The 27,954-nt window shown below is 50.0% G+C and overlaps 2 protein-coding genes across 2 annotated transcripts; both read right to left on the bottom strand.

Moving 5' to 3' along the window:
* On the bottom strand, positions 1–11,836 carry LOC124523364 (histone H1.8). Its single transcript, XM_047095200.1, has 5 exons — positions 11,737–11,836; positions 3,831–4,090; positions 1,731–2,094; positions 567–628; positions 1–249 (listed from the first exon to the last, which is right to left on the bottom strand). The coding sequence occupies exons 1-5, from the start codon at positions 11,834–11,836 to the stop codon at positions 1–3; spliced, it is 1,035 nt and encodes a 344-aa protein (XP_046951156.1).
* Positions 11,837–19,468: 7,632 nt separating this feature from the next.
* Positions 19,469–25,048, bottom strand: RHO (rhodopsin). The gene is made up of 5 exons (XM_047096581.1): positions 24,688–25,048; positions 22,309–22,477; positions 20,871–21,036; positions 20,525–20,764; positions 19,469–19,659 (listed from the first exon to the last, which is right to left on the bottom strand). Exons 1-5 carry the CDS (start codon positions 25,046–25,048, stop codon positions 19,549–19,551), a joined length of 1,047 nt encoding a protein of 348 aa, XP_046952537.1. The 3' UTR covers positions 19,469–19,548.
* Between the last annotated feature and the right edge of the window lie 2,906 nt (positions 25,049–27,954).

Genomic DNA, 27,954 nt, shown 5'->3' with positions numbered 1-27,954 from the left:
CTAGCTTTCAGCTTCTGTTTTCTTACTGGCCAGTTTGGACGACGAGGCCTTGGTGGGCATGCCGGGCTTTCTCGGGCCCTTGGGGGCCCCCGTCTTCCTGGCCAGGGGTGCAGGCACTGTCTTAGACCCACTGGCCCTAGGAGGAGCAGTGGCCTTGGCTTTGGGCCCCACCTTGGCCCCACAGGCAACAACTTCTTTAAGGACCTTGTTTTCTTTCTTTTTGGCTGGAGAAGCAGCACTATTCTTGTCCTATAAGAAAGCAAACCAGGGGCAAGATGACAGAGCCGGGCAGAGTTCACACATAGCTCAGAACCCACGAGAATAGGGCTGAAATCCCAGCTCTGGGCGGCTTTAGACAAGGGACCCCGCCTCTCTAAGCCTGTCTCTTACTTGTGAAGTGGGGAGAATGATCCTCAGAGCACTAGAGGGCCGGACAAAAGTCAGTGAACTGGGCTTTGTACAAAAGCAAATTACCCCCTGCCCCACGGTCCCTTCCAGTGGGACACCCGTGCTCTGGCCTGCTCAGCGCAGAGACCCAGACCAGGGGAGTCATGCAGGCACCTTACCTTGGGGACCGTTGATTTTGAATTCTGACTCCCAGCTTTTGTTTTCCTGTGGGCCTCACCATCTGTCAGAGAGTGAGGGAGGGAATGTGGGAAGGACCCCTTTCAGGAGGAGCTGCTGGTGGGCAGAAGGTTCAGAGACCCCTGTCCTCACCTTGTCACTCACAGGCTCTGTGACCTGGGGCAAATTGTTTGACCACTCTGAGCCTGGGTGCTCTAGTCTGCAAACTAGGGATAACAACATCTCTCACGGGTTGGCGGGGTGGGTGGGGGGAGGGTGCGGCGGGATTGACTGGACTGTGGAAGACCATCCCTCACCCTCAGCAAGGCACCAAGCAGACACCCCCTACTCTGCACTCACTCACAATAAAGACCCCTGACAGGTCTTTATTAGCCTCTAGTCTTTAGTCTGTCTTCCACATGGCAGCTGTGAAACATTTTTCAAAATACCCTGGGAGTGCCTGGGTGGCTCAGTCAGTTGAGTGTCCAATTTCTGCTCAGGTCATGATTTCACAGTTCATGAGTTCGAGCCCCACGTTGGGCTCTGTGCTGACAGCTCAGAGCCTGGAGCCTGCTTTGGATTCTGTGTCTCCCTCGCTGTCTGCCCCTCCCCCACTTACACTCTGTCTTTCTCTCTCAACAATAAATAAACGTTAAAAAAATTTTTTTAAATACACACATACATACATATATACATAAATAAAACAATACCCTGTACCCTAGCTGTTCCCCAAAGTCCTTCCATGGCTATTGCTTGTCCTCCAGATACAGTCCGGACTCCCAGCTGCCCTTCACAGTCTTTCCCTTCTGCTTTTCACGCTGCACATCGAACTATATGCACTTCTTCAAAAGCTCTACCCTCTTCATGCCTCTGGGCCTTTGCGCAGACTGTTGTCCTCCCTGGGACACCTCCTCCAGGAAGCTTCCCCTGATTCCTCTCAGAGGAGTCAGGCTCCTCCTTTCTCTGGGTTCTCCCTTCCCTAAGCCTACCCTCCACAGCTACCATGGGTTCTCCAACTCTCCAGGTCAAGACAAGCACTCAGGCACATTTACGAGATAAGGAATCCCCTCCCCAGAGCAGGCCTCTCCCTCCATCCTACCTCACATCCAATGGCTGTCACAAATCCCTGTGCCCAGGCCCTCCTCTCACCCCACTCACACACCTACCTTGGTTGCTCCTTCTGCCTTTGACCTTTGACTTTCCTCTTGGGCCAGTGGCACTGGGAAGGTTCTGCGTGGCCTTGTCTGGCTGTTGGGAGGCCTTCTTGGCCTCACTCAGTCTTGCCTCTTGGTCTTTGGTCTGGCTGCCCTTCTTGGGAGCCTTCTCCTTGGCTGCATCCAGTTTGGTAGGACCTGTCCTCGCCTCTCTTGGCTTCTTGGGTCCCCTTTTCACCTCGCCTGGGTTGGGAGGGTCCTTCTTTGCCTCCCTTGGTTTTTTGGGACCCTTCTCCTTGGCCTCACCAGGTTTCCTGGGGGCTGTCATGGCGGATGTCTTCCTAGATTGGGCTTTCCTTTTGTGCCTGGGAACTAACTGGTAGAGGAGAGAGTGGGGTAGAATGGAGAGCAGAAGGTCTCAGGGTCTCATACCCCTACATCCCACATGAGGCTCAGAGAGAACGCCTTGTTCCAAAAGAGGGAGGGGGCAGAGAAGGTGGTCAGGGGCATGGGGAGCAGGACCACGGCCAAAATGCCTGAGGCCGAAGACACATTCTATCCCTGCACTGCTCTTCCAGGGAGGGGTGTGGCCATTTAGGAGGTGGGGGACCTGAGTCTCCTAGACCCACCTGAGGCTCTCTTCCCTCCTGTCCAGGTGGGTGTCAGGAGGGTACAGGCGGGCTCCCCTACCCTGCACCTGAAGTCTCAAAGCCAGGCTCCTGGGAGTAAATCGCACAGCACCGACCAGGAGCCCGGACTCTAGTCCTCTGAGATGCTAATTCATGAATCTCCCATCCATGACATCCCAACCCACACATTTTCCCATCTCTGTGGCTCTGACTCTCCTTCCCGTCCCCCACCTCATGCCTCACACCTCCATGCCTCCCTGCCGCTTCCTTTCTCCCCCTTGGGTGAACCTTCCAAGTCTGATAGCTCAGAGTTCCTAACTTCCTGTGCAACTCAGGAAGTCTTCTCTTTTCCCACTGGCCTCAGTCTTCCCATCTTTACAATGGGGCCTTCAGGGAGTGAGTGACCAGTAGGCAGTTGGGGAGGCTCTTGGCAAACAGGTGGTCTCTGTCCTTCTAGAGCCTGCCTCTAAGGACATTCCTCCCTTTGCCCCCCAAATCTTACAGCTCCCCATTACCGTGAAGACCAGAAACAAATCCCCTCTCAGCATACACACATTTCTAACTACATGACACACCAGGCTTCCTTCCCTGCCTCCTCCCCTCCCTCAGCCCACTTCCCTGACTAGCTCCCAGGCCCTGCAGCCTAACCCAGCCACATGCAACCCCAGTGCCTCTGTATTGCTCCCCTTCCCCATACCCTATGCACCTGGCCTTGGCATGGCTTGTATCCAAGCTCTGACCTCCACACAGGAGTTCTACGAGGGACTTCCTGTCCTCAGCCACCTACAGGGACTGGAACATGGTATGCTGAGAAAATTCCACAGTGTTTTACAGTTACTGTTAGAGCAACTGCCACGTGCTGGGGCCCAGCAATAAGACAGACCCCATACCTGGGTCCCTGAGATTTTCCTGGTGGCACCATGCTGGGGCTTGATTTTATGCCAAATCTGCCCTCAGCTCTGGGTGTGCCTGGATGGCCCCCCTCTGGGACCCTCCCCTTTGAAAGAGGAGGATATGATGGCCCAGGGAGGTGCCAGCCCTGGTTTGGAGACCTGGGGTTTGGAGCCAGTGAGCATGGGGAACACACCCAACAGTGACCTTCTAGAGCCCATGGTTGGGTGTGCCTCGTCCGTGGTGAAGAATCCCAGGAAGGGGCTCTTCCAAGGACCCAGAAATGAACACGGCTGAGACGGTCCCTGGTCACTGAACACACCTGACGGGGAATGAAGGTGGACACAGCAGGGACTGAGGCCCTGTGGGGGTCTTAGATGGGGCAGGGCCCTAGCCTTCCTGGAGGAGAAGGTACCTCTGAGAAGACACAGGAAAAACACAGAGAGAAGACAGGAGGAGAAAGGCCTCTTGGCAGGGGAACAGCACACAGAGGCCAGGGAGGAGGAGCTGGGACTGAAGCTCAGACCCTGGGGCCCAGCTCCCCCACACTGTGACCTCCCTCAACCCCATTCCCCAGCCCAAGCAGGCTCACTTTGAAGCTGCCAGTGGCCCCCCTGGCCTTGGAGTTGGTGGGCCTGACCAGGAGGCCACGGTGCATGCCGGTGGCCAGGGCCTGCTTCAGCAGGTACTTGAGCCGGAGGACATCCACCGTTGGGTACTTCTGCAGGATGTAAACCTTGATGGCCGCCACCGAGGTGCCCCGGCGCTGCTCTCCGGCCTGCAGCGCCTCCAGAACCATGCGCAGCACGGGAGGGTGACGGCGTGGCCCTCGGATGCCACTATGGCTCGGGCCTACGGATGGACGGCAGGGCGTCACCCAGAGCCCAGGCCACCCTCAGTCCCAATCAGTAACACACATGCCTGGCAGAGCACCCTCCAGGCACCAGCCAGGCCCCGCAGTGGGTGGGCAAGGGACCTGGGGGATCAAAGGCAGCCTTAGTCAGCACTACTGCCCACCGGCCAGTGAGCCTTGAGGGCAGGGAGTGCTGCTCGTCTGGACACTGTCTCCCAGTGACTGACATAGGGCTGGGCACACACCAGGAGCTCCATAAAGATTCACTGAAAGAATTAAATAGTCCTTTTAGAAAACAAAATCCTTTTAGAAAACCAAAGCTTTGCACAGCTGAGGAAACCATCACAGAATGAGAAGGCAGCCTACTGGAAGGGAGAAGATATTTGCAAATGATATACCTGACAAAGGGTTAATATCCAAAATATATAAAGAACTCCTACAACCCAATAACAAAAAAAAAACCCCAATCTGATTAAAAAAGGGCAGAGGACTTGAATAGACATTTTCTCCAATGACATACAAATGGCCAACATGAAAAGATGCTCAACATCACTGATCATCAGGGAAGTACAAATCAAAACCACAATGAGATAGCACCTCACACCTGTCAGAATGGCTAAAATTAAAGCTAAGTATTGGCAAAGATGTGGAGAAAAAGAAACCATCATGCACTGTGGGGGGGAATGCAAACTTGTACAGCCTCTATGGAAAGCAGTATGGAGGTTCCTCAAACGTTATTCCACTTCTGGGTATTTAGCTGAAGGAAACAAAAACACTAGTTCAGAAAGATACATGCATCCCTATGTTCATTGTAGCATTATTTGCAGTAGTCAAGATATGGAAGCAACCTATGTCCATGAAGAGATGAATGGATTAAAGAAAATATGGTATATAGATACAGTGGGCTATTACTCAGCCCTAATCTTGTCATTTGCAACAACATGGATAGACCTAGAAGGTATTATGTTTAAGTAAAATAAGTCAGAGCACGACAAAGACTGTATGAATTCACCTTCATGTGGAAAATAAAAAAATTAAACAAAACAAAACGGAAACAGACTCAAATACAGAGAACTGGTGGTTGCCAGAGGGGAGCAGGGAAATGGATGAAATAGGTGAAGGGATTAAGAGGTATAAACGGCCAGTAATGAAATAAATAAATCATGGGGGTGTAATGTACAGCATAGAAAATATGGTCAATAATACTGTGATAACTTTGTGCAGTAACAGAGGATAATTACACTTGTCATGGTAAGCACTTCATAATGCATATAAATAACTAGGTTAAACTAATAAAATATTGTATATCAATTAAAAATTGTTTTTGTTTTAATTTTTTTTATGTTTATTTCTGAGACAGAGAGACAGAGCATGAGTGGGGGAGGGGCAGAGAGAGAGGGAGACACAGAATCAGAAGCAGGCTCCAGGCTCTGAGCTGGCAGCACAGAGCCCGATGCGGGGCTGAAACTCACAAACCGTGAGATCACGACCTGAGCCAAAGTTGGTCGCTCAACCAACTGAGACACCCAGGCATCCCACAATTAAAAATTGTTTTAAGAAGTTAAAGATAAATGCTGGACTATTTATAGATGAAATGATAAGTCTGACATTTGCTTTGAAATAACACAGTAGGTGAAATAAGAGTAGCCATGAGCTGGTGAGTGTTGAAGCTGGATGATGGGCACATAGGGAAGGGAGTGGTGTGGGTGGTAGATGGGAGCCACTATACCACTCTGTCTACTTCTGCATGCATCTGAAAGTTTTCATAAATGAAAGCTATAGGAGAATTGCACTTCCAGGTATGTATACTCCAGATAAATGAAAACATATGTTCAAATGAAAATTTGTACATGAACGTTCATAACGTTATTTACAATAGCCACAAAGTAACAACCCAAATGTCCATCAACTAATGAAGTGAATAAACAGAGCATGGTTTTAACCATGAAGTGGAAGATCATCCAGCCAAAAGAAGGAATGAAGTACTTCCTCGGAAACATGCTGGTACAAGAATCCAGTCACAAAAAGTCGCATACTGTAGGATTTCATTTACAGGAAATGTCCTGAATGAGACAATCCTAGAGAGTAGATTAGTGGTTGCCAGGGACTGGGGATGGTGGGTGGGTAAGGGCAGAACTGCACTGGGCACAGGTTTTCTTTTTGAGGGCACGAAAAAATTCTAAAATTGCCTGTGGAGAGAAACCCACAGCAGTGAATATACTAACAGCCACTGTACCCTTTAAATGGGTGAATTGTATGGTACATGAATTATGGAGATATCTCAATTAGCTGTGATATTTTAAGTTGCCAAAGAAAATAGGATCAAGGGGGTGAGAAGCTGTCAGTCACTATAAGGTGCATAAAAGTGGCTTAATATGAAACCTGATTTAAATGTGATTAGAAATGTTGGTTTCTGAATGATAACACTACAGACCAAAACCTCTGGGATGCAGCAAAGGCAGTCATAAGAGGGAAGTATATAACAGTCCAGGCCTTCCTAAAGAAGGAAAAGAGGTCCCAGATACACAACCTAACCTTACACCTTAAAGAGCTGGAAAAAGAACACCACATAAAACCCAAAACCAACAGCAGATGGGAAATAATAAAGATTAGAGCAGAGATCAATGCTATCAAGACCAAAAAAAAACAAAAAAACAAAAAACCCAACAACAACCAATAGAACAGATCAATGAAACCAGAAGCTCGTTCTTTGAAAGAATTAACAAAATTGATAAACCACTAGCTAGTTTTATCAACAAGAAAAAGGAAAGGACCCAAATAAATAAAATTAAGGATGAAAGAGAATCACAACCAACACAGCAGAAATACAAACAATAAGAGAATATTATGAGCAATTATATGCCCATAAAATGGGTAATCTGGAAGAAATGGACAAATTCCCAGAAACATATAAGTACCAAAACTGAAACAGGAAGAAATAGAAAATTTGAACAGACCCATAACCAGTAAAGAAATTGAATTAGTAATAAAAAATCTCCCAAAAAACAAGACTCCAGGGCCAGATGGCTTCCCAAGGGAATTCTACCAAACATTTAAGGAAGAGTGAACACCTATTCTCTTGAAACTGTTCCAAAAAAAAATAGAAATGGAACAAAAAATTCCAAACTCATTCTATGAAGCCAGCATTACCTTGACTCCAAACCAAAGACCCCACTAAAAAGGAGAACTATAGACCCATTTCCCTGATGAACATGGATGCAAAAATCCTCAACAAGATATAGCCACCAGATCCAACAATACATTAAAAAAATTATTCACCACGACCAAGTGGGATTTATACCCATGATGCCGGGCTGGTTCAATATCCGTAAAACACTCAAAGTGATTCATCACATCAATAAAAGAAAGGACAAGAACCACGTGATCCTCTCAATAGATGCAGAGAAAGCATTTGACAAAATACAGCATTCTTTCTTGATAAAAACCCTCAAGAAGGTCTATCAAGAAAGTAGGGATAGAAGGATCGTATCTCAAGATCATAAAAGCCATATATGAAAGACCCAATGCTAATATCATCTTCAATGGGGAAAAACTGGGAGCTTTCCCCCCAGGGTCAGGAACAAGACAGGGATGTCCACTCTTGCCACTGTTATTCAACATAGTATTGGAAGTCTTAGCCTCAGCGATCAGACAACACAAAGGAATAAAAGGCATCCAAATTGGCCAAGAGGAGGTCAAACTTTCACTCTTCACAGATGACATGATACTCTATATGGAAAACCCAAAAGATTCCACCAAAAAACTGCTAGAACTGATCCATGAATTCAGCAAAGTTGCAGGATACAAAATCAATGCACAGAAATCAGTTGCATTCCTATACACCAACCATGAAGCAACAGAAAGAGAAATCAAAGAATCGATCCCATTTACAATTGCACCAAAAACACATAAAATACCTAGGAATAAATCTAACCAAAGAGATAAAAAATCTATATGCTGAAAACTATAGAAAGCTTAGGAAAGAAATTGAAGAAGGCACACACACACACACACACACACACACCCCCACACACAGGAAGATATCCATGCTCCTGGATAGGAAGAACAAATATTGTTAAAATGTCAATACTACCCAAAGCAATCTACATATTCAATGCAATCCCTACCAAAATAACACCAGCATTCTTCACAGAACTAGAACAAACAATCCTAAAGTTTGTATGGAACCAGAAAAGATCCTGAATAGCCAAAACAATCTTGAAAAAGAAAACCAAAGCAGGAGGCATCACAATCCCAGACTTAAAGCTGTATTACAAAGCTGTAATCATCATGACAGTATGGTACTGGCACAAAAACAGACACTCAGATCAATGGAACAGAATCGAGAACCCAGAAATGGGTCCACAAGTGTATGGCCAACTAATCTTCAACTAAGCAGGAAAAATATCCAATGAAATAAAGACAGTCTCTTTAGCAAATGGTGCTGGGAAAACCGGACAGCAACAGGCAGAAAAATGAACCTGGATCATTTTTTTACACCAGACACAAAAATGAACTCAAAATGGATGAAAGACCTAAATGTAAGATAGGCAGCCATCAAAATCCTCGAGGAGAAAGCAGGCAAACACCTCTTTGACCTCAGCCACAGCAACTTCTTACTCAACACGTTTCTGGAGGCAAGGGAAACAAAAGCAAAAATGAACTATTGGGACCTCATCAAAAGAAAAAGCTTCTGCACAGCGCAGCGAAGGAAACAATCAGCCAAACTAAAAGGCAACCGACAGAATGGGAGAAGATATTTGCAAATAACATATCAGATAAAGGGTTAGTATTCAAAATCTATAAAGAACTTATCCAACTCAACACCCAAAAAACAAATAATCCAGTGAAGAAATGGGCAAAAGACATGAATAGACACTTCTCCAAAGAAGACATCCAGATGGCCAACTGACATACTAAAAAATGCTCAACATCACTCATCATCAGGTAAATACAAATCAAAACCACAATGAGATACCACCTCACACCTGTCAGAATGGCTAACATTAACAACTCAGGCAACAACAGATGTTGGCGAGGATGCGGAGAAGGAGTATCTCTCTTGCACTACTGGTGGGAATGCAAACTGGGGCAGCCACTCTGGAAAACAGTATGGAGGTTCCTCAAGAAACTAAAAATAGAGCTACCCTATGGCCCAGCAATTGCACTACTAGGCATTTATCCAAGGGATACAGGGATGCTGTTTGGAAGGGGCACATGCACCCCCATGTTTATAGCAGCACTATCAACAATAGCCAAAGTATGGAAAGAGTCCAAATGTCCATCAACTGATGAATGGATAAAGAAGATGTGGTATATATATACAGTGGAGTATTACTCGGCAACCAAAAAGAATGAAATCTTGCCATCTGCAACTACATGGATGGAACTAGAGGGTATTATGCTAAGCAAAATTAGAGAACGCCAAATATCATATGACTGCACTCATAGGACTTTAAGACACAGAACAGATGAACACAAGGGAAGGAAAGCAAAAATAATATAAAAACAGGGAGGGGGACAAAAACATAAGAGACTCTTAAATATGGAGAACAAACAGAAGGTTACTGGAGGGTTGTGGGAGGGGGGATGGGCTAAATGGGTAAGGGGCATTAAGGAATCTACTCCTGAAATCATTGTTGCACCATATGCTAACTAACTTGGATGTAAATTTAAAAAATAAATTAAAGGGGCGCCTGGGTGGCGCAGTCGGTTAAGCGTCCAACTTCAGCCAGGTCACGATCTCGCGGTCCGTGAATTCGAGCCCCGCGTCGGGCTCTGGGCTGATGGCTCAGAGCCTGGAGCCTGTTTCCGATTCTGTGTCTCCCTCTCTCTCTGCCCCTCCCCCGTTCATGCTCTGTCTCTCCCTGTCCCAAAAATAAATAAACGTTGAAAAAAAAAATTAAAAAAAAAATTAAATTAAAAAAATAAAGAAATGTTGGTTTCTGATCAATTTGCAAAACTTAAAGACTTTTTAAAGAGAATCAGTTAGTTAAATACACATATATAATTTTCCCCCAAACACATATCGAAGTAGAAAAAAAAAAACAAACAACCACCCAGAGACTCTAGATGTCAAGCAAACGTAGAGACCTAATCCAATTCAACCATTGCTGTCTCCTGGCCACGAAGAGCCCAGTGTCTGGGAATATTCATTTTGGGGCCAAAGTTTGTGAATAGGTGGAGTCCCTGGTCAGCCACCTGCAGGACCTTGGGAGTTTCACTCTCTTCTCCTCGCCTCAGTCTTCCCATCTGTGTAGTGGGCATAGAGCCCCTAGGGAATCTGTACCCTCCCAGCTACAGTGTCCTCCAGCCTGGCCTGTGGGAAGTGTTCTAACCCTTCCTCAGCTTCCCCAAACCAGGCCCTATCCCAGGGAGCCACCACAAGTCTCCTCTGTCCCCAGTCCCTGCGGCTGAATTCAATTCCTTATTACGCATCATTCAATGCCTGCTACATCCTGGGAGGACCAGAAGTCATAGCTTTTCCCCAAACTTGTCCTCCATCTTCTCTCCCCAGGAATGACACCACCACACCTACCCAGACACCCAAGCAAGAACCTGGACGACCTCCTGGACCTCCCTACCCTTCCCCACCACACCACTCCACCCCTTCCTTGTGGGATTCTCTCTCCGCCACCCCACCCCGAGGGTCTCAGCCTTCTTTTCATATCCCTCACCTCCTGCTGGCCCTCAGTGTAAGGGTCCAAGGCCCTGGCTGAGGCCTGGGAGGCTACCCCTTCCTGTGATGCCACTCTGCCCCTGGCCAGAGCAGGGCTTGTGAATAACTGTATGTTCCTCCAGCCCCCTCACCTCTGGGCCTCTGCCCATGCTCTTCCCCCTGCCTGGTTGGCCTTTGTCCCCCACGGTCATCAGGTAGTTCTCGCTTTAAGGCCCACACAGCACCATGATTTATATACCGCCCTGACTTTCCAAGCCAGGATGAGCAACTCTGCCGTGTGCTCCAAGGCACCTGGAGCCCACCCTCTAACTTTTCCTCTGAAGGAGTATTTACTCATCCTCAGAATGCTTCCCCTGCTTCACCCTCTTGTCCTGGATGAGGTTTAACCCTCTTTCAGGGGTTGCCTCCTCCAGAGAGCCTTCCTTGATCTCCCAGAGTGGGTCGGCAACTGCTCTGGGTTCCTAGAGCCCTCCGTATTCCTGACATTAAGGCGCATGCCCGATTATCAAATGGAATCTCATCAGTGAGGCAGTCTAGCTCATCAGACTGGGAGCTCCTGGAGGGAATGAACCTATCTATATCCAGAGAAACACTGAGGCATTGTTTGTTGATTGAAACTTGGGATGCAGCCCTGAATTCAAGGCCCGGCTCTGCATCAAATGTAATGTCCCTCCAACTAGCTGCCCTGCAGCTGCGGCCGGCCAACCACCCTCCCCACCAAAAGAAAATGGGCTCCAGCTGGAGAGGCCCCGCTCTGCCCGCTTTCCTGGAGTTGGGCCAGCCTCAGCCCCCAGGCTGTACCTGGCTCTGCTACCTCTGGCATCAGCTCTTCTGCCAAATGAGCAGGTGAAAATTCAAACGGCTTCCAGGATGGGTGCCGGGGCCAGGAGCGGAGGCTGGATGGCAGAGGAGGGTCCAGAACATGCAGGGAACCAGCTCACGAGGACCCCACCTCCCTTTGCCTACCTGGCTTTTCAGACTCAGACAGCCCAGATGACCCCACTGCGGAGGACAAGGATGCTGAAGAGGTGGAGGTGTCACTGGAGGCAATGCTCCCAGGAGCCATTGCACGGGTAGATGCAGACACAGATGCAGGTAGTTGACCCCCTCCCCAGGCATGAGGCTGCCAGGCCTGCCCACTCCTCTTATATATCCACAGCCTGGCCCCACCACTCCAATTAGCCCCTGATTGGGCTGGGAGGCTCTGAGCTGCTGATTGGGGCAGGAGGGCTGGGATGGGGCATTGCAACCCTGCCTGTGTGCCAACACCCCAGCTGAGCCACCCACTCCTGGGTGACCTCATATGAGTCAGTTGACTTCTCTGCGTCTCAGGTCCCATGGCAAAATTATTGGTGTTCAGATGCTTGATCCCTCCTGCACCCTCTGACTCCACGGGGCCTGGAGATGCTGATGGGGAACTGGGCACACCTGGGTTGGGGAGGTGACCACTGAGGCCTCCAATCCCACCTGCCCCAGGGCTGCTCCTGTTCCCAGGCCACTGCTGGCCTTGGTTTCTCAAGAAGTTGGAGGCCCACTGGTGGGGTTTGCCTGGAGCTGACACCCCCAAATCAACCTGTGGCCTCCTTTTGTTTTGTTTTATTTTGTTTTGTTTTATAAGAAAGAATTTTTAAGGGATGAATGAGCAATTTTTAAATAAAATTGCCTAGCAAGTCTCCACAAATAAGGATAACCATTGATAAAATGGACAAAGAATATGAATAGGCAATTCACCGGAAAGGCTGATAATAAACCCAAGAAAATATTCTCGACCTCCTTGGCATTCAGGAAAATTCAAATTGAAACAATGATGAGATACTAGCTCCCCATCAAATTGACTAAAATTGAAGACAGCGTAGGCAAGGATGCAGGGAGCCTGGTCCTCAGTGCCTCTGCTAAGGGTGTAAATTGGGGTGCAGTCTGCTTTGGAAAGGTATTCCCTTGAACTCAGCAATTGCACTTCTCTGTCCTAGAAGTGCAGTAGTCAGAAAAGAAACAATCGCTACATTATTTAGAAAAGAAAAAAAAAAAAAAGAGAACTTCCACATGAATCACTGGAGGCTTGACTGAACTACTCCCTTCTGCAGAAAACTCTGCAGCCATTTGAAATGATGAGGTGAATTAAAACAAGGATAAGTTGGTTATTGCACACCTGGTAGAATGACAGATATTTAAATTAGATCTATAGATGCTGAGTGTCTAGCACATGAAGAAACACATAGCCACTGGGAGGGTAAGCTGGTAGCCACTCTAGAAAGCAATGCAGTGACATCGAACATAACTGAAGATAGATTCACACCCCCCCATGGCACTGTGGGTATAAATCTGAGAGAAACCCTTACACCAATAAAGATCCTCGCTGCAATCCCAGCAAAAATTCAAAACAACCTAACTACCCACCAAAAGAAAGGTCTAGTCACATGGTGGAGTAGTATAGAGCAGTGAAAATGAACGAACCAGAGGGGCTCCTGACTGGCTCAGTCAGTGGAGCATATGCAACTTGTGATCTCAGGGTTGTGAGTCTGAGCTCCATATTGGGCATAGAGACAGAAGGAAAGAAGAAAATACATAAATAAATAGATGAATGAATGAATGAAAATGAACCACAATGTGTCCGTGGAATATGCGCTCCCTTTCTGAGAAGAATTTGTGTCTGTGCAAGTATACGTGTGTGTGTGAGTGTGCATGCAAGTGAAGGCATAGAAGAAGGTCTGAAAGGATTCACACCAAGGTAATAGCATTGGTTACCTCTGAGGAAGGTGTAGGAGTTGGAGGGACAGGTTTAAAACAAACTTCCATTCTTCCTTCCTTCCTTCCTTCCTTCCTTCCTTCCTTCCTTCCTTCCTTCCTTCCTTCCTTTATTGTTGGGATTTTTCCAGGGACTCTCCAGCACCAGAGTCTGGATTGAGGGAGGTGATGGCCATCAAAGTGTTCTAAAGTGAAATCAGAGATCACTCCTCTCCTGCCTAGCACCCTTCATAGCTCCCTACTGTCTGTGTGTGGAGGCTTGACGTCTTTTGTCCTGCTTATGGAGACCCTTTCTCCCTAGAGGCCCACAGTCCAACCTCTGTGACTCTTGGAATGGGCTAGATGTTGAGAGCTGGGCTTTCTTCTGTGTTTCCTTTGTGTGTGTGTTAGATGGATGCAAAAATGTCCCCAATTTCTCACCCGTGCCCATATCCATGTCCATTTGCATGCAACTTTGCAGCTCCTCTCACACTCTTTAAATATGAGCTGGCCTTGTGACTTGCTTTGACCAACAGGATACGGTGGAAGTGATGCCATGGCAGTCCCAATCCTGGCTAGCCCACGGGAGCTCAGAGGTTCGCAGCTCAGTCACCCCTGCCACCCAGCCCACAGCTGGTCAAACAGCCAAACCTCCAGTTGACCATGGATGCTTTAGAGATCTGCAGAGATCAACCAAGTTGAGTCCAGATCAGCAGAACCACCTGGCTGACTCACAGTCACAAACAACAATGGTGTGTTGTTTTAAACCATGAGGTTTGGGGTTGTTTGTCGTGCAGCATAAGCTAACTGATCCACTGCCTAGAAGGCCCTTCTTTACCCCCCACCTACCTTCTCTGGACTGTTTCCCACTCATCGTTTTGGCCTCAGTGTAGCTCAGAAAAGCCCTCGCTGACCCCTTAGGAGGCTAGGGTCCTCTCCTCTGGCTCCAGCAGCCCCTGGGACCTCCAGCACCCTAAGTTCCCACTCGTCCACACTAGACCCTGAGCTCTGAAGGGCCCTGGGGGTAGGCAGGGCTGTGTTCGACTTGTTCTGGTGGTATCCCTGGTGCATAGCACAGTGCCTGGCACACAGTAGGGGCTCAGCACCCATTGCTGTGGAACCCCAGTGCCAGAGCCCAGCCTGGCTGAATGAAGGGAGACCTGAGAACCATCTGCAGGAACCACGTTAGAGCAGGAGGCGAGATGAGGCAAAGAGGCACATGGTGCTGGCACACACAGGGGCAGCAATTTTGATCACATTGTGGGAAATTTCCAAGAATTGAGAAATAGAGAAAAACTTGGAGATACAAACATTCCCATGAGCTTCATGTGAAACCCTGCTCCCAGGCTGTGCCAGGATAGAGTTTTGCATTTAGAGGGGAAGAAGTTCTAAAATGCACAGATCTAAAAATTCTTCTAGAGCATTGCCTTTTTACAGGGAAATGATAACTGTGAGCATCAGATGCTGGAGAGAGGGCGGGCTGCTTGGTGTACTTATCTGACGCTTATTGAGGTCTGTAGGGAATTTAAATTTCTGCTGACAACTGTTTTACCATCTTTGAACATTGAATGGGGGCGTCCTACATGTGAACTTTCTCATAGGTCTGAAGATTACATTCTAAACTTTTTGAAGCAGTGATAGGGTGTCTTGTTTTGTGTAACTCTAGCCCCTGTAGCATCAGGACATTTGTGACATTAGTCAACAAATGCATAGAGGGCAGGGTAGATATGGTAATAGCTGCCACGTTCTACGTCCATGTACATATTTTATATTCGCTATCTTATTTATACATGAAGACACTAAAGTTCAGAAAGGACCTGTACTAAATCTTCCTGAGTCCGGACCCTAGGCTGCAACATGGAAGGCCTCTGTGTTAGTGAAGAAACCAGCTATAATTCCAAAATAACAGTGGCTTAAACAAGAAACCATGAAGTCATTCTCTCATGAGACTCTTCAAGTGCAAGTTGTGCAGGACAGGAAGGCAGCATAGAGGACCTGCAGTCTCCTTCTCGCCTGATGCTGTGCTGTTCACTGCCCACGGACTGCACCTCATGATACAAGATAGCTGCTGCAGCTCTGGTCATCACAACCACATTCCAGCCATCAGACAGGAAAGAAGAGAAGTGAAGGATGCCTCCATTCTCTGAAATGCACAACCCAAAACTTCATATACTACTTCTGATTATACTTCACTGGCCAGACCTTAATGTCATGCCACTGCAGATGCAAAGGAAACTGGGAGGTGCAGTCCTGCACTGGGTAGCTAGGTGCCCAGCTAGAACTTGATGTGATATTATTAAAAGGAAGAAAGGGAATAAATATTGGGGGCAGTTAGCACTTGCTTCTCCCTTTCCTGAGGCCCCTTTGCTACTTTAATTTCTTGACTCTCACACCAGGGGCTCTATCTCCTACCACTCCAGGGGCTGCTCCTTTGAACTTGATTCACATTTTTGGGAAGGAAACTCATATTTATTGAGTGTCTACCGTGCACTGCAATTTTTATAGCAACAATCTCGTTAGTCTGTGGACAATTCTACCAACTGAGATGAGTCTCCTCTTTCAAGCTCAGAGGCCTGAGACCTAGTGAGGTTCAGGAACATGGTGTGAGGTTGCAGGGCTGAGAAGGGCATGCACTGTCTCTCTGGGGCCACCCTGGGACGTCAGGGGTGCATGTGTCTACTGGGGGACATGGGCAGATTGCCATCAGGCTTTGCTGTCTCTGTGGTGGTATGGGGGTGGGAGGCTTAGTTCATACTCTCTTCTCCCAGAGGTAAGATCAGGGGTGAGAGAGCTCTGTGTCCCTGTGGCTGGCCAGGCCACAGCCCAGAGACTTGCTACCTGCATCCCATCTCTGAGTCCCCAGCTCATCCTGGCCTGGGGTCAGCTTCCTAAGATCAGGCTGACTGTAGATGTGATTGTATATAAGAGGTGTTCCATAAACCCGCTGGCTACCTGGAGCCTGGAGATGAGGTGGGTAACACCCTCAACCAGACCTAAGTCAGCACTGCCTTGCCTTTATTGGCAAATGTCCCCAAGTGCCTGTCAAATCGGTTATAAATTAAGGAGGGAAAGAGGTTTTCCCTTCTACCGTGAAAAAACAGAGACTTCTGGCTAGAGAGTTAATTTTTTCCTCTGAATATGTAGCTAAAACAAGGATACCACTCCTCAGAATAAGTGGACTGAGGTGGGGCAGTGAGGAAAGAGGGCTGCCTGCAAAGCAAGCATGTCTCTCCCATGGCCATGCCTGGCCCAACACATCAGAAATGGAGAGTGAGATGTGCGGGACCCACCATGGGAATCTTCTCCCCTGGGTCCCCAGTGTGGGAGGGAAGCCTGGTGTAGCTGGACATCACCTACTTAGACAGAGGCCAGCCCCTCTGGGCCGTTAGTTCTGCCCACCCTGTCTCTGGGCCTCTTCCTTTTGGTAACGACACTACCCCCCCAACCCCAGGAATCTTTTGGGCTCCTTCCAGTCCCCACCCTCACTCAGACCATTTGGTTTATCTAGGGTTAACCCTACCTTGGTCTGAGTGATCAGGTGACCCAGCCCTGGCCAATGAGAGGCTACATCCCCATCCCAGCCTGGTGATAGGTTTAGGGACAATGAGGTGACTCAAGCCGGGCCTATCAGAGGATGAATCCCCATTTTAACCTGGTGACAGGATTAGGAGTGATCAGGTGACCCAGACCTGGCCAGTGAAAGCCCTACCCAGGACCTTTGCTGGAACTGTCAGGAAAAACAGCTTACTTTCTGCAAGGCTAGCTGAGCTTGGGACTGCTGGTAGCCCTTTCCAAAGCCAACAGAGAAAACTATAACCAGAGGGGAGATACAGAAGTCTGATAACATCTGAGCACCTGCATCTAGCCGTGCCTGAAGCCCTGGTTTTTTTTGTTTTGGGGAGCCAACAATTTCTCCTTTCTGTTTCAGCCCTGTTGAGTTAGATTTCCTGCCACTTGCAGCCAAAGAAACCCTGACTGGCACCACCTATGGAGGCAGAGTATATCACCTAGAGGGGCAAGAGTAGAGATCCCAGCTATTACCTGCTTCAGCCCCCACCATGGCACTGGGGAACTTCCATCTCAGGCTCCAGCCACCCTTTCCCACCTTGGAGGTTGAGGGTAACTCTTGAGACTATGTCTCCATCCTTGTTCCCCTTGCAGATGGTGTTCTTGGTAAGGCCAGCTCTGAGCTGAGGCCCAGTAATGTCAGAAGTCTCCCACTGGCTACAGTGTACCAGGAAGCAGGCTGGCCACGCGAAGTTTGCGGTCCCCTCAAGCTCAGGTTCAGATTCCTTTTTGCTGATAAGGAGACTCAGAGAGATGGCCAAACTTGCTTGCAGTTTCAAAGGTCACCTGGGTTTCTGTGACTCCAAAGTTGGGGCTTTTCTCATTCCCGGGCCTGCTCCCTCCACCCCACACCCGCAGGGGGCCCTGCTGGTTGCCCAAACCCAGCATCCCAGGGTTAGAGATCAGGTGGAAATTACTGCCCAATTTCAATCCATCCTGCAGAGAAAGAGCTTGAGAGCAACAAAAACCACCACCCTTAACACCAAGTATAGGAGCTGAGCTTTTAATGCCCCGATTTGCCTAGTCTCCAGGCAGAGCTGGGAAGAGTTAGAGCTTCTGGTCTTGGTTACGTGGAGGAGGGGCAGTTATGCAAGCAGCACAATTCTGATACCCTAGAGTTCCCACCAGCTTTGCAGCAAGGACTTTCCAGAATGGAGAATGGACTGGAGCTACTAAAAACAGGCCTACCCAGCAAGGGTGCTCAACTCTGGGATCTGTGAACATCCCCAGGGAAGATGGGCCCATCTGAATTTCTCACTTTTTGTTTCTGAGATCTTTGAGAAAAGGGTTCCACTGGGGACTCAGCTCTTCATTAAATGTGGGCAGGTGAATATGGCTTCTAGCTCATGCTGGCCTAGAGTTGCTGGCCTAGCATATGGCCATGCTGGCCTAGAGTCTAGCCTAGCATATGGCTTCTAGGCCCAGCTCCATGCTGGCCTAGAGTTGCTGTGGCCTAGGGGCTGGGAAGGAGGGCAGGTAGTTTGCAGAAGCTGAGAGAAAGGCCTGTCTCTCCCTAGGCTGCATGAGGAAGGGGAGGCACCAGGCCTGGGAGTTCACGTCAGAGGTGAGACCCTGGGCCTTGGTCCCAGACTGCAGTCCCCTGACGTTGTTTTTTCAGTCCAGATGACTGTATTCTGCATTCCCTTGACTGTCCCTCTCTGCAGACCGACCACCAGCCCTGGTCTGGCCTTGACATCTGGTAAATTTAAAAAAAACCTGCTGAGGCTGGATGCTCAGGGCCTTGCCCAGTCTCAAAATGGTCACTATCAAGAAGAGATGATCATATTAGTTAATTATATTAATTGGTGTTATTCATAATGTTAACTACAATCTGTACAGCTCCTTACCATTTACAAAGTGCTTACACACACTCACACACACACATATACACACATATATGAGATCAAAATCTCATTTGATCTTCACAGCAGCCATGCGTTGGCAGGACCAAGGATTTGGGGTTTCCATTTTCTGGGGGAAGAAAGTGAGGCCCAGGGAGGGAAACTGTTCAAGGACATCAGCCGAGGGTGAGCTGCAGCTAAGGTGGTTTTGAGAGGGTAGATATGCTCTCCCTGCCCATTCATTCCTTCATTCATTCCCCCATTCGTTCCTTCCTTCATCCATCTAGCATTTATTAAGCACCTACTGTGTGCCCCACTCTGTGCTATACACTTATCCCTAAGCTGGGACACTTTTCCAGGGAGCAAGAGTTCTTGTGTTCCTGAGACATGAGTTGGGGAGAGGAGGGGCAGAGATCCCACCAGCCCCTAGGAACTCAGGACTCCAGATCGGGCCATACTTGTCGAGTGGGGAGCCTCATTTTTCTCTCGTTATTCTTTTTTTTTTTTTTTTTTTTTTTTTTTTTAACTCAAGGAGTCTGCGCAACCTGGTTCCAACAGACCTGGCTCCTGGTGGGGCAGCTGTGGCTGGGGGTAGGCATAGGGAATGGGAGACTCCTACAGTTGACCATAGAGTCCTTGGCAGGGCTTAGGCCGGTGCCACCTGGCTGGTCTCCGTCTTGGAGGCGGTGGTGGAGGCCTCGTCATCACCCAGTGGGTTCTTGCCACAGCAGAGGGTAGTGAGCATGCAGTTCCGGAACTGGAAGGCAAAGAGCGTGAGTCAGAATCAGGGTCCACCGAAAGTGTGTGTAGCAAACTGGAGTGGTTGGCGAGATTTACCTCCAACCCCTTCCCTGCTTCTGGCTCTCACAGCCTCCACTCCCCTCTCAAATCTGGCTTCCTGGAGGGAATTTAGTAAGCGCATGTGGCCCCACCCCAGAGATGCCAGGGACCAAACCCAAGAGGGCTCTGCTACTGATGACATTCCCTGATGCCCTCTGTGTGCCAAGGGCTATCTGTAAGTACCTTATATAGCCCTCAAGTTTGGGATTTTGCCCTCTCTAGGAACACAGACACTGAAGCCCAGAGAAGGGAAGTGACTTCCTAAGTGTCAATCAGCTAAAAAAGAAGAACTGGGATTTGAAACCAATATGCCTAACTCTAGAGACCATGTTTTCCCCCACAGGTTCATGGATTCTGCAGAGAAGTCACTGGTTGGTGTTAAAGAACTGCTTTATCCCTTCCTCCCTCGGAATAAGACTTTAGCTCCTTGTTTAGCTTTGTGGAGACTGGCACCATCGCATTCCCAGGCTTGGGACTGAGACCATTTGACTTTTAAAGTGGGCCTCCAGAACCGTCTGGACTGGCACTTCTCATACTTGAGCCAGTGTGAGAGTCACCTGGTGGGCTTGTTAGAAATGCAGGTTCCTGGGCTCACCCTGAGCTTCTGATTCAGCAGGAATCTGCATTTCTCCTAGGTGACTCTGATGCTCTAGGGGATACCAGTTTCCCTGCCTAGTTTTGCAGGTGAAATGACTGAGGCCCAGTCAAGGACATGGCTTGTCCTCCGCAGGCAATGCCTGCAGCCTGGGGCCCCTGGACCCTTCCGCCCCGCCAGCAGGCACCTGCTTGTTCATCATGATGTAGATGACAGGGTTGTAGATGGAGGAGGACTTGGCGAAGAACGCCGGGAGTGTCATGAAGATGGGGCCAAAGTTGGAGCCCTGGTGGGTGAAGATGTAGAATGCCACGCTGGCGTAGGGCACCCAACAGATCAGGAAAGCAATGACCATGATGATGACCATGCGAGTGACCTCCTTCTCAGCCTTCTGGGTGGTGGCTGACTCCTGCTGCTGGGCTGCCGCCTGTAAGGACACAGGGTCTGCTGTCCAGACTGTGGCTCCTTTGGGACAGAGGCCAGGCTCAACCCAACCAATGTATGTGTCCCCAGCACCCAACACAGGTCCATACCTCCTTGACTGTGAAGACAAGCTGCCCGTAGCAAAAGAAGATGACGATCATGGGGATGGTGAAGTGGACCACGAACATGTAGATGACAAAGGACTCGTTGTTGACCTCTGGCTTGAGTGTGTAGTAGTCGATCCCGCATGAACACTGCATGCCTTCAGGGATGTACCTGACCATTAGAGGGGGACGGGGCAAGAGAGGGCACGGGGAGACCCACATGTGAGGGACTTGAGGAACAGGCCCCCAACACACCTGCTGTGTGGCTGGGCTTGCTCTGGGCCCCGCTTTCCCTCTCTTTAAAAGAGGCATAATAAAATATCTGCATGGCTGCATGACTGTGAGGATCAAATCAACGGAGATGAGGGATTCAAATGCCCTTGTGAAAACAGCCATGCTGTCATGAGATGGCCCAGTCTCTTGCCTAGCAGAGCCCGGACACCGCGGACCTGCGCTATGTTTCCTCACCACACTGGCTGCTTCTAGTGGCTGGAGGCTCAGGCTGTGCAAGGCAGAGGTTGGTGGGGAGACGGGAAAAGCCCCCGAGCTCTGTATTTGAGGCAGTTTGTACAAACTAGGGTCTTACTAACAGGGTAAGAGTATTTTCTAGGCCAAAGATGGGCACACAGAGTAACTAAGGGATCTTTGCACAGTTTCAAGAAACAAGAGGTCCCAGGGACAGACGGTTAGGATGTTTCTGTGATTTCAGAGGATGGTGACAATGGAGTGTCTATTGGCTGTGCCTGTGGGGATGGGACTGGGCAGGACTGGAGAAAACAGGGAAAGAGGCTGGAGGCGATGGGCTCAGATTCAACAAAGGACAAAAAAATAAATAAATTAAATAAAAAAGAAAATTGACCCCAGGAAGCTGAGAGAGGAGGGAAGGGAAGAAAGATTGGGAATCTCCTAGAAGCAGAGGGACACGAGGTCTCCAGGAACCCACAAGGTCACCCGTCCAGTTTCCCAAACCACTGTCCTCCCATCTCTCATCTGAGCCCCATTTGCAGATGATGGACTAGAGGCTGGACAGGACACAGTTCCCAGGGGCTACAGTGTCACCCACCTGCACTAGGTAGGCTTGGCCTCCCCAGGTGCTGAGGCCCAAGGTCAGAGGGAGCTGCCTATGGGGCAAAGAGGATTGGAATCTGGTCCTGGCTTAGTTGAGGATTAGGGGCACAGCCAAGGTTAAGGGTTGGGCGTCTTGGATTCTCCTTGACATGGGGCCCAGGAGGTGGCACTAGTCCCTGGAGCAACATTAGGGTCTGATTCTCTCTTCCCCTACCCTAAACCCCAACCCTGGGAGAGCTGCCAGGGTGGGTGTTCGGGGTGGGGGACATATAAGCTCGGTGCCCAGAACGAGACAGCCCCAGGTTTGAGTCCTGGCCGGGGACCCTGTAAAGAACCCCCACCCCAGGGACCCTTCCCTTCTGCTTAGTGCCATTACCTGGACCAACCAACGAGGGGGGGTGCAGCGCAGGCCAGTGCCATGACCCAGGTGAAGGCGACGCCCATTATGGCATGGTTCTCCCCAAAGCGGAAGTTGCTCATGGGCTTACACACCACCACGTACCGCTCAATGGCCAGGACCACCAAAGACCACAGGGCAATTTCACCTGCAAGGCAGTCAGCTATCAGTCAACACATCACCTGCCTGGACCCCACTGTCCAAGGAGGAAGCGCTCCTCCTGGATGGGAGAGGGCAGGCAGGAAGACCACCTAAGGCACAGTTGGAGCCAGGACTTGGGAAAGAGAGGGCTTCGATTCTGAGAAGAGGAGCCAAGGGGCTGTGAGGCACAAAGGCATTATGCTGAGAAGAGAGTGAACCGGGTACCTCCCAGGAAGAGGAGTTAGTTCAGTCAGAGCTCTGGGTTCATGAAGGACAGGAAATCAGATTCCAGGGTCATGATTAGACTAGGAGTCTTGTAGGGAGTTTTTGCAGAAGAATGTGCACTTCATGGGGCAACAGGCAGAGTGCCTGCTGGAGCTAGAATTCCTGCTCTCCCTCTTGTGCAGCAGCCTCTCCCCTGTGGGGAATGAAATAACCTGGGCCTGTGGGTCCCGACCTGGGAGCCAGAAAGCTGGGCAATGTTTTGCCCAGAAGAAGAAGCAGGAAAGAATGGTGGAATTCAGACAACTGCCCTACACATCACCCCAGAAACTCACTCAGGAGGGTAGCCATAGAATTTGTCAACAAAACCGGGACATTTCTGAGAGAGAAAAACAACACTACTAAGTATTACTCCAGGAAAATAATTGTAAACTGACGCCAGCCCGGCAGAGAAGTGCCTACCTGCATGTGGCCTCCATCTCACCCCTGCCTTCTAGCCTGAGACCCCTCAACCCACCTCCAGCCTTATTGTGTGTGTGGGGCTTATCCCCTTCCAAGAAACCCCTTCCATAGGGGAGGCACTAGACCTGTGTGGAGATCTGTAGCTTTGAAAAGTGCGATCAAATAGTTCCTTTGACTAGAAAACTGATGGGGTTGCTGCAGAGATAACAGATCCCGTTTAGTAGATGAGAAGAGCGAGGCATGGAGGAGAGAAGAGGCACATCCAGGGATGTGGCAGGGCAGTGACAAGGGCCTAGGTCTCCTGGCTCAGATCCAGAAGTGCCTCCCTTCTCTGAGGACACATGGCCTCTCAGGCAAGCAGGAGAGAGCCAGGGTGGCTGGGAGAGCCCAGCACCAGCCACAAGGACTGTTCTGCCTCCTTGTCTTCTCCCTCTTTCACATGTCCAGGACACTGTCTCAGCCCCATGCCTGGGGAATCTCCGGCCACCGCTGGGCGTCTGTCACCTTCAATGGTCACAGATCACCCAGTCTCAGGCCACGAGGTAGGAGTGATATAGGGCTGCCACACACAGGCGGACACTTCTCTGCAAGATGGGATAGACACCGGTGGGGAGAGACTGAGCCCATTGTTTAGCACAGGCAAAGTCCAGTGGCCGGAGGACTAATGATCTGTGTGCCACCCCGGTCTGAAAGCCCTGAGCACAGAGATCTGTCTTGTCCGGCTCTATTCCCACTGCCCAACATGGGTCTGACAAGGCACAGCTTCTCCGAGGGAAATAGAACATGGCCTGAGGAGCCACAGAAATATGGGCTCAGGTCATGATCTCATGGTTTATGGGTCCAAGCCCTGCGTCAGGCTCTGTGCCGACAGCTCAGAGCCTGGAGCCTGCTTCGGATTCTGTGTCTCCCTCTCTCTGCAGGCCCCTCCTCCCCCGCTCATGCTCTGTCTCCCTCTCTCTCTCAAAAATGAATAAATGTTAGGGGCTCTTGGGTGGCTCAGTCGGTTAAGTGTCCGACTTTGGCTCAGGTCATGATCTCGCGGCTCATGAGTTCGAGACTGGCTTCGGGCTCTGTGCTGGCAGCTCAGAGCCTAGAGCCTGCTTCGGATTCTGTCTCCCTCTCTCTCTGCCCCTCCCCCGCTCGTGCTCTGTCTCTTGACAATAAATGTTAAAACAAATTTTTTTTTTAAAGAAAAAAAGAAATGTGGGCTGGAAACTCAGCTCTATCCTCCCACAATGTGGCCCCAGCAAGGCCCTTGACTCTTTCATCCTCAGTTTTCCTGATGCAAAGCAAGACAATGGCACCATTCTATGTGAGATAAACAGTGTCCAATGCCTGCCCTCAATAAACGGCAGCCTAGCTTATCATTACTGACAGTGTTTGTTGATTAAGTGGAGAGCGTTGATGAATGTAGAGGGGAGAAGGCCTCTTAACCGCCATCCCCAAATATGGAGTTCTCTCCAGATCCCTCCACACCCTCCCCACCGCTGACTCCTGACTCCCCCAGCCAGCCACCCATACACCAGTTCTTACCACCCAGTGTGGCAAAGAAGCCCTCCAAATTGCATCCTGTGGGCCCAAAGACAAAGTATCCATGCAGAGAGGTGTAGAGGGTGGTGGTGAAGCCACCGAAGACCATGAAGAGGTCGGCCACGGCCAGGTTGAGCAGGATGTAGTTGAGAGGCGTGCGCAGCTTCTTGTGCTGGACCGTGACGTAGAGCGTGAGGAAGTTGATGGGGAAGCCAAGCACGATGAGCAGGAACATGTAGGCGGCCAGCATGGAGAACTGCCATGGCTCAGCCAGGTAGTACTGTGGGTACTCGAAGGGGCTGCGTACCACACCCGTTTTGTTGGAGAAGGGCACGTAGAAGTTCGGGCCCTCCGTCCCGTTCATGGCTGTGGTCCTGGTGGCTGCCCCGGGGGCGGCTCAGACCCAAGAGTGCTGCTGAGGCCTGAGCTTGGCCACCCAGGGCTCTGGCTGGACGACTCTGGGCTCTAAGCACCCCCCCCCAGGCCCTTATAAAGTGACCTCCCCTCCCTAAGCTCCTGGCTGAATCAGCACCTGGAAGATTGGGGGCATTATTAATCATACTAATCCCCACTACTGCAACTGGGGGCCTAATTGGCTTCCAAGAGGGGCCAAGGTGACTCTAGGCAGAAGCCTGGGGCCAGAGAAGGGAGGTACTGGGGACCCTGGGAAAGGGCAGGAGGCCCAACCCCAACTCTTCTAGTCCCCAGGAATCTCTGCCCATCTCAGTCTGTTGGCCTTGGCCTGGCATTGGGACCTCTGGCTCCACGCCCACGTCCCCCTCATTTCATGCCAGAGGACTTTGTCTTCCTCCCCACTGGACCATGAGCTCTCTGGTTCTCCTCTCAGTCTCTCAGCCTCTTACCTATTTCTTCCCCACCTGTCACTTCCTGGCTCAGTCCCTAATACTAGTCCATCTCACCAAGTCATGAGCTCCATGAGGGTAGGGGCCACGTCCTGCCATCTTTGGCACTTTCCATGCCAGACCACAGCCTGGCATAGACCCAGAGCTCAATAAGTATTTGAACTGGAATTCACTCACTCACTCGTTCATTAAACATTCATGTGCAGGCCACTGGGGATACAAAAATCCGGAAAGGAGGAGGTTATGCGCTGAGGAAGACCCTGAACAGATCCAGGTCCAGGGAGGGGTTTCCATGAGGTCCAAGGGAGGAGAGACTGCTTATAACGGTGAGGTGTCCGAGGAGGTGAAGTTTGGGTCTTTGAGGGAGGGGAGTATTTTGTTAGGTTGCCAAACGGGGAAGACAGGGGAGACTAAAGACAAGGGCTGACAGAGGCCTGAGGCCTGTCAGGGGTGAGGCCGCACCTGGGCTATGAAGCCAGCTCTGGTGGGTCTTGATACCAAACTGAGAAACCTGGTTTTATCCAAATAGCATTGGGCAGTGGCTTGGGCAGATCATAAGGGGCAGAAATGTGGCTCAAATGCCCCAAAGATGTATTGGAGGGAGTGAGGATAGAGGAGGGGACCAGGCAGGGGGTGATTGGAGCAGAAAGGGGACAGAGGCTCTAAGGCTCCTGAAGCAAGGCCTTGCATCCAGGAGGCAGCTGTGTGCCAGGTGACATGCTAGGCACCAGATCACTGCCGTGAGCAAGGCAGGCTTGGGTCCAGTGTGAAGGTGAGGCTGAGCCTAGAAAAAGAACTGGTTGGACACTGCAACACACAGGGCACATCTGGGGACGTCTGTGTCGGCTGGGCTGGGACAGTGGGCCTTGGAAGCTGTGTGGCAGGTCACTCCACAAAAGCAGGTTCTGGGGGCGAATGGCTCTGCACTGACAGGTTCCCCCCATCAGTGAAAGGGGCACAGTGATGCCCCCCGAGAAATGAAGTGGGGCACATGGCAGTGCCCAGCACACCGGTGCTTGATGACCAGCCTCCAACCACAAACGTGTATGGAGCACCTACTGTGCTCCACACACAGTGCTCAGTTCTGATGAACATGGTAGAGAAGAACAATGCCCACAGGAAGTACCATTGTGTGGGGCTGGCAGGGCTCACAAATAAGTACTGAAACAAATGAAATAGGACAAGTTCAGATCGTGACCCGCTCCCAACACACTGTCGTTCGGAGCAGTCCAGAAAGGTGAAGTCTGAACCATGAACTTCGTGATCGATGGAAGGAGTCAGCCAGGGAAGTGTCCCCCGTCTCTGAGACTTCCAGCCCTTATACTCTCTTCAGTGCAGTCTCTTCCCCCCTGACACTCCCAGACCTGTTTCCTCAGAAAAGCCCTCCCCCTCCCTTCAGCCCGCCTGAGAGTCCAGAGCTCTGCCTGTTGCGGGCGGTCAGGGCTTGCACATGGAGGGCTGCAGAAGTGTGTACTGGTGGAATGAGCTCAAGGGAAGGCGTGGCAGGGCTGCTGGGGTGTGACCTTTCGCAGTTTAAGGTGCTTGGTTCAGTGATTAGGCCCAATGTTAATGAGGTCAAGGTGGAGGGTTTGATTCTGACGTGGCCCTGGTAGCCAGACGGAGGGAGGAGCACCGGACTCCCTGGGTCAAGACTGACCCTCACACAGCCCAGAGCTGGCTGGGGTGAGCCCTCAACCATAGACCTCAGCACCTTGCCTTCACCTCCTCCTAATGCTGTGACAGCTTGGAAGCTTTTAATTTATGCTCTGTTCACATGTTTTTTGTCCAACTCACAGGCTGTCATGTGAGCAGGCAGGGGTGGGGGGTGGGGGTGTGTGGTCTGCCCAGCTCTCAGCAGGGTTCCCAGAGCTGAGCATGGTTCTCAGGATGTTGCAAAATGTAAATCACTTCCCATACACTGGAAGGAGCTGGGATTTCTCTCTGTTTTGTTCACTGGTGTATCCTCAGGGCCTGGCACATAGTAGGTGCTCAGCATTTGTGGATCGAGTGAATAGATAGATCTAGGTTATTTCAATCAGTGCTTCCCTCTCTAAGTCTCAGAGTTTAATGACCCTTGTCACAGGGCTATGGCCAGGGAGGAATTAAAGGCATCACCACTGTGACATTGCATTATATTCTGTGAGGCATGACAAAGAATCCTTTTTTTAAACAACAACAAAAAAACGCTCTTTGTTCAGAGCAACAGGCTCATAGTGAGCAAAAAGGTCAACAGAAGTCACCGACCCTCCCTGCTACATTTCACAGGTGGGGAGACTGAGGTCCAGGGTGGTCAGTGAGTCAGTGACCCAGATCACACAACAAACTTTGGCTATCACCTTCCTGGCCATGCCTCCATCCCTACATGAAAGATAGCTCTCAGGAAAGTTCTGCTAGTTGTTTACATCAT

This window comes from Lynx rufus, unplaced genomic scaffold (assembly GCF_022079265.1).
Source record: "Lynx rufus isolate CCGP_SWC_20201006 ecotype Redwood Valley unplaced genomic scaffold, mLynRuf1.p SCAF_4, whole genome shotgun sequence".
NCBI classification, from domain to species: Eukaryota; Metazoa; Chordata; class Mammalia; order Carnivora; family Felidae; genus Lynx; species Lynx rufus.
The sequence above is the reverse complement of the archived record's forward strand: the minus strand, read 5'-3'. Positions and strand labels throughout refer to the sequence as shown.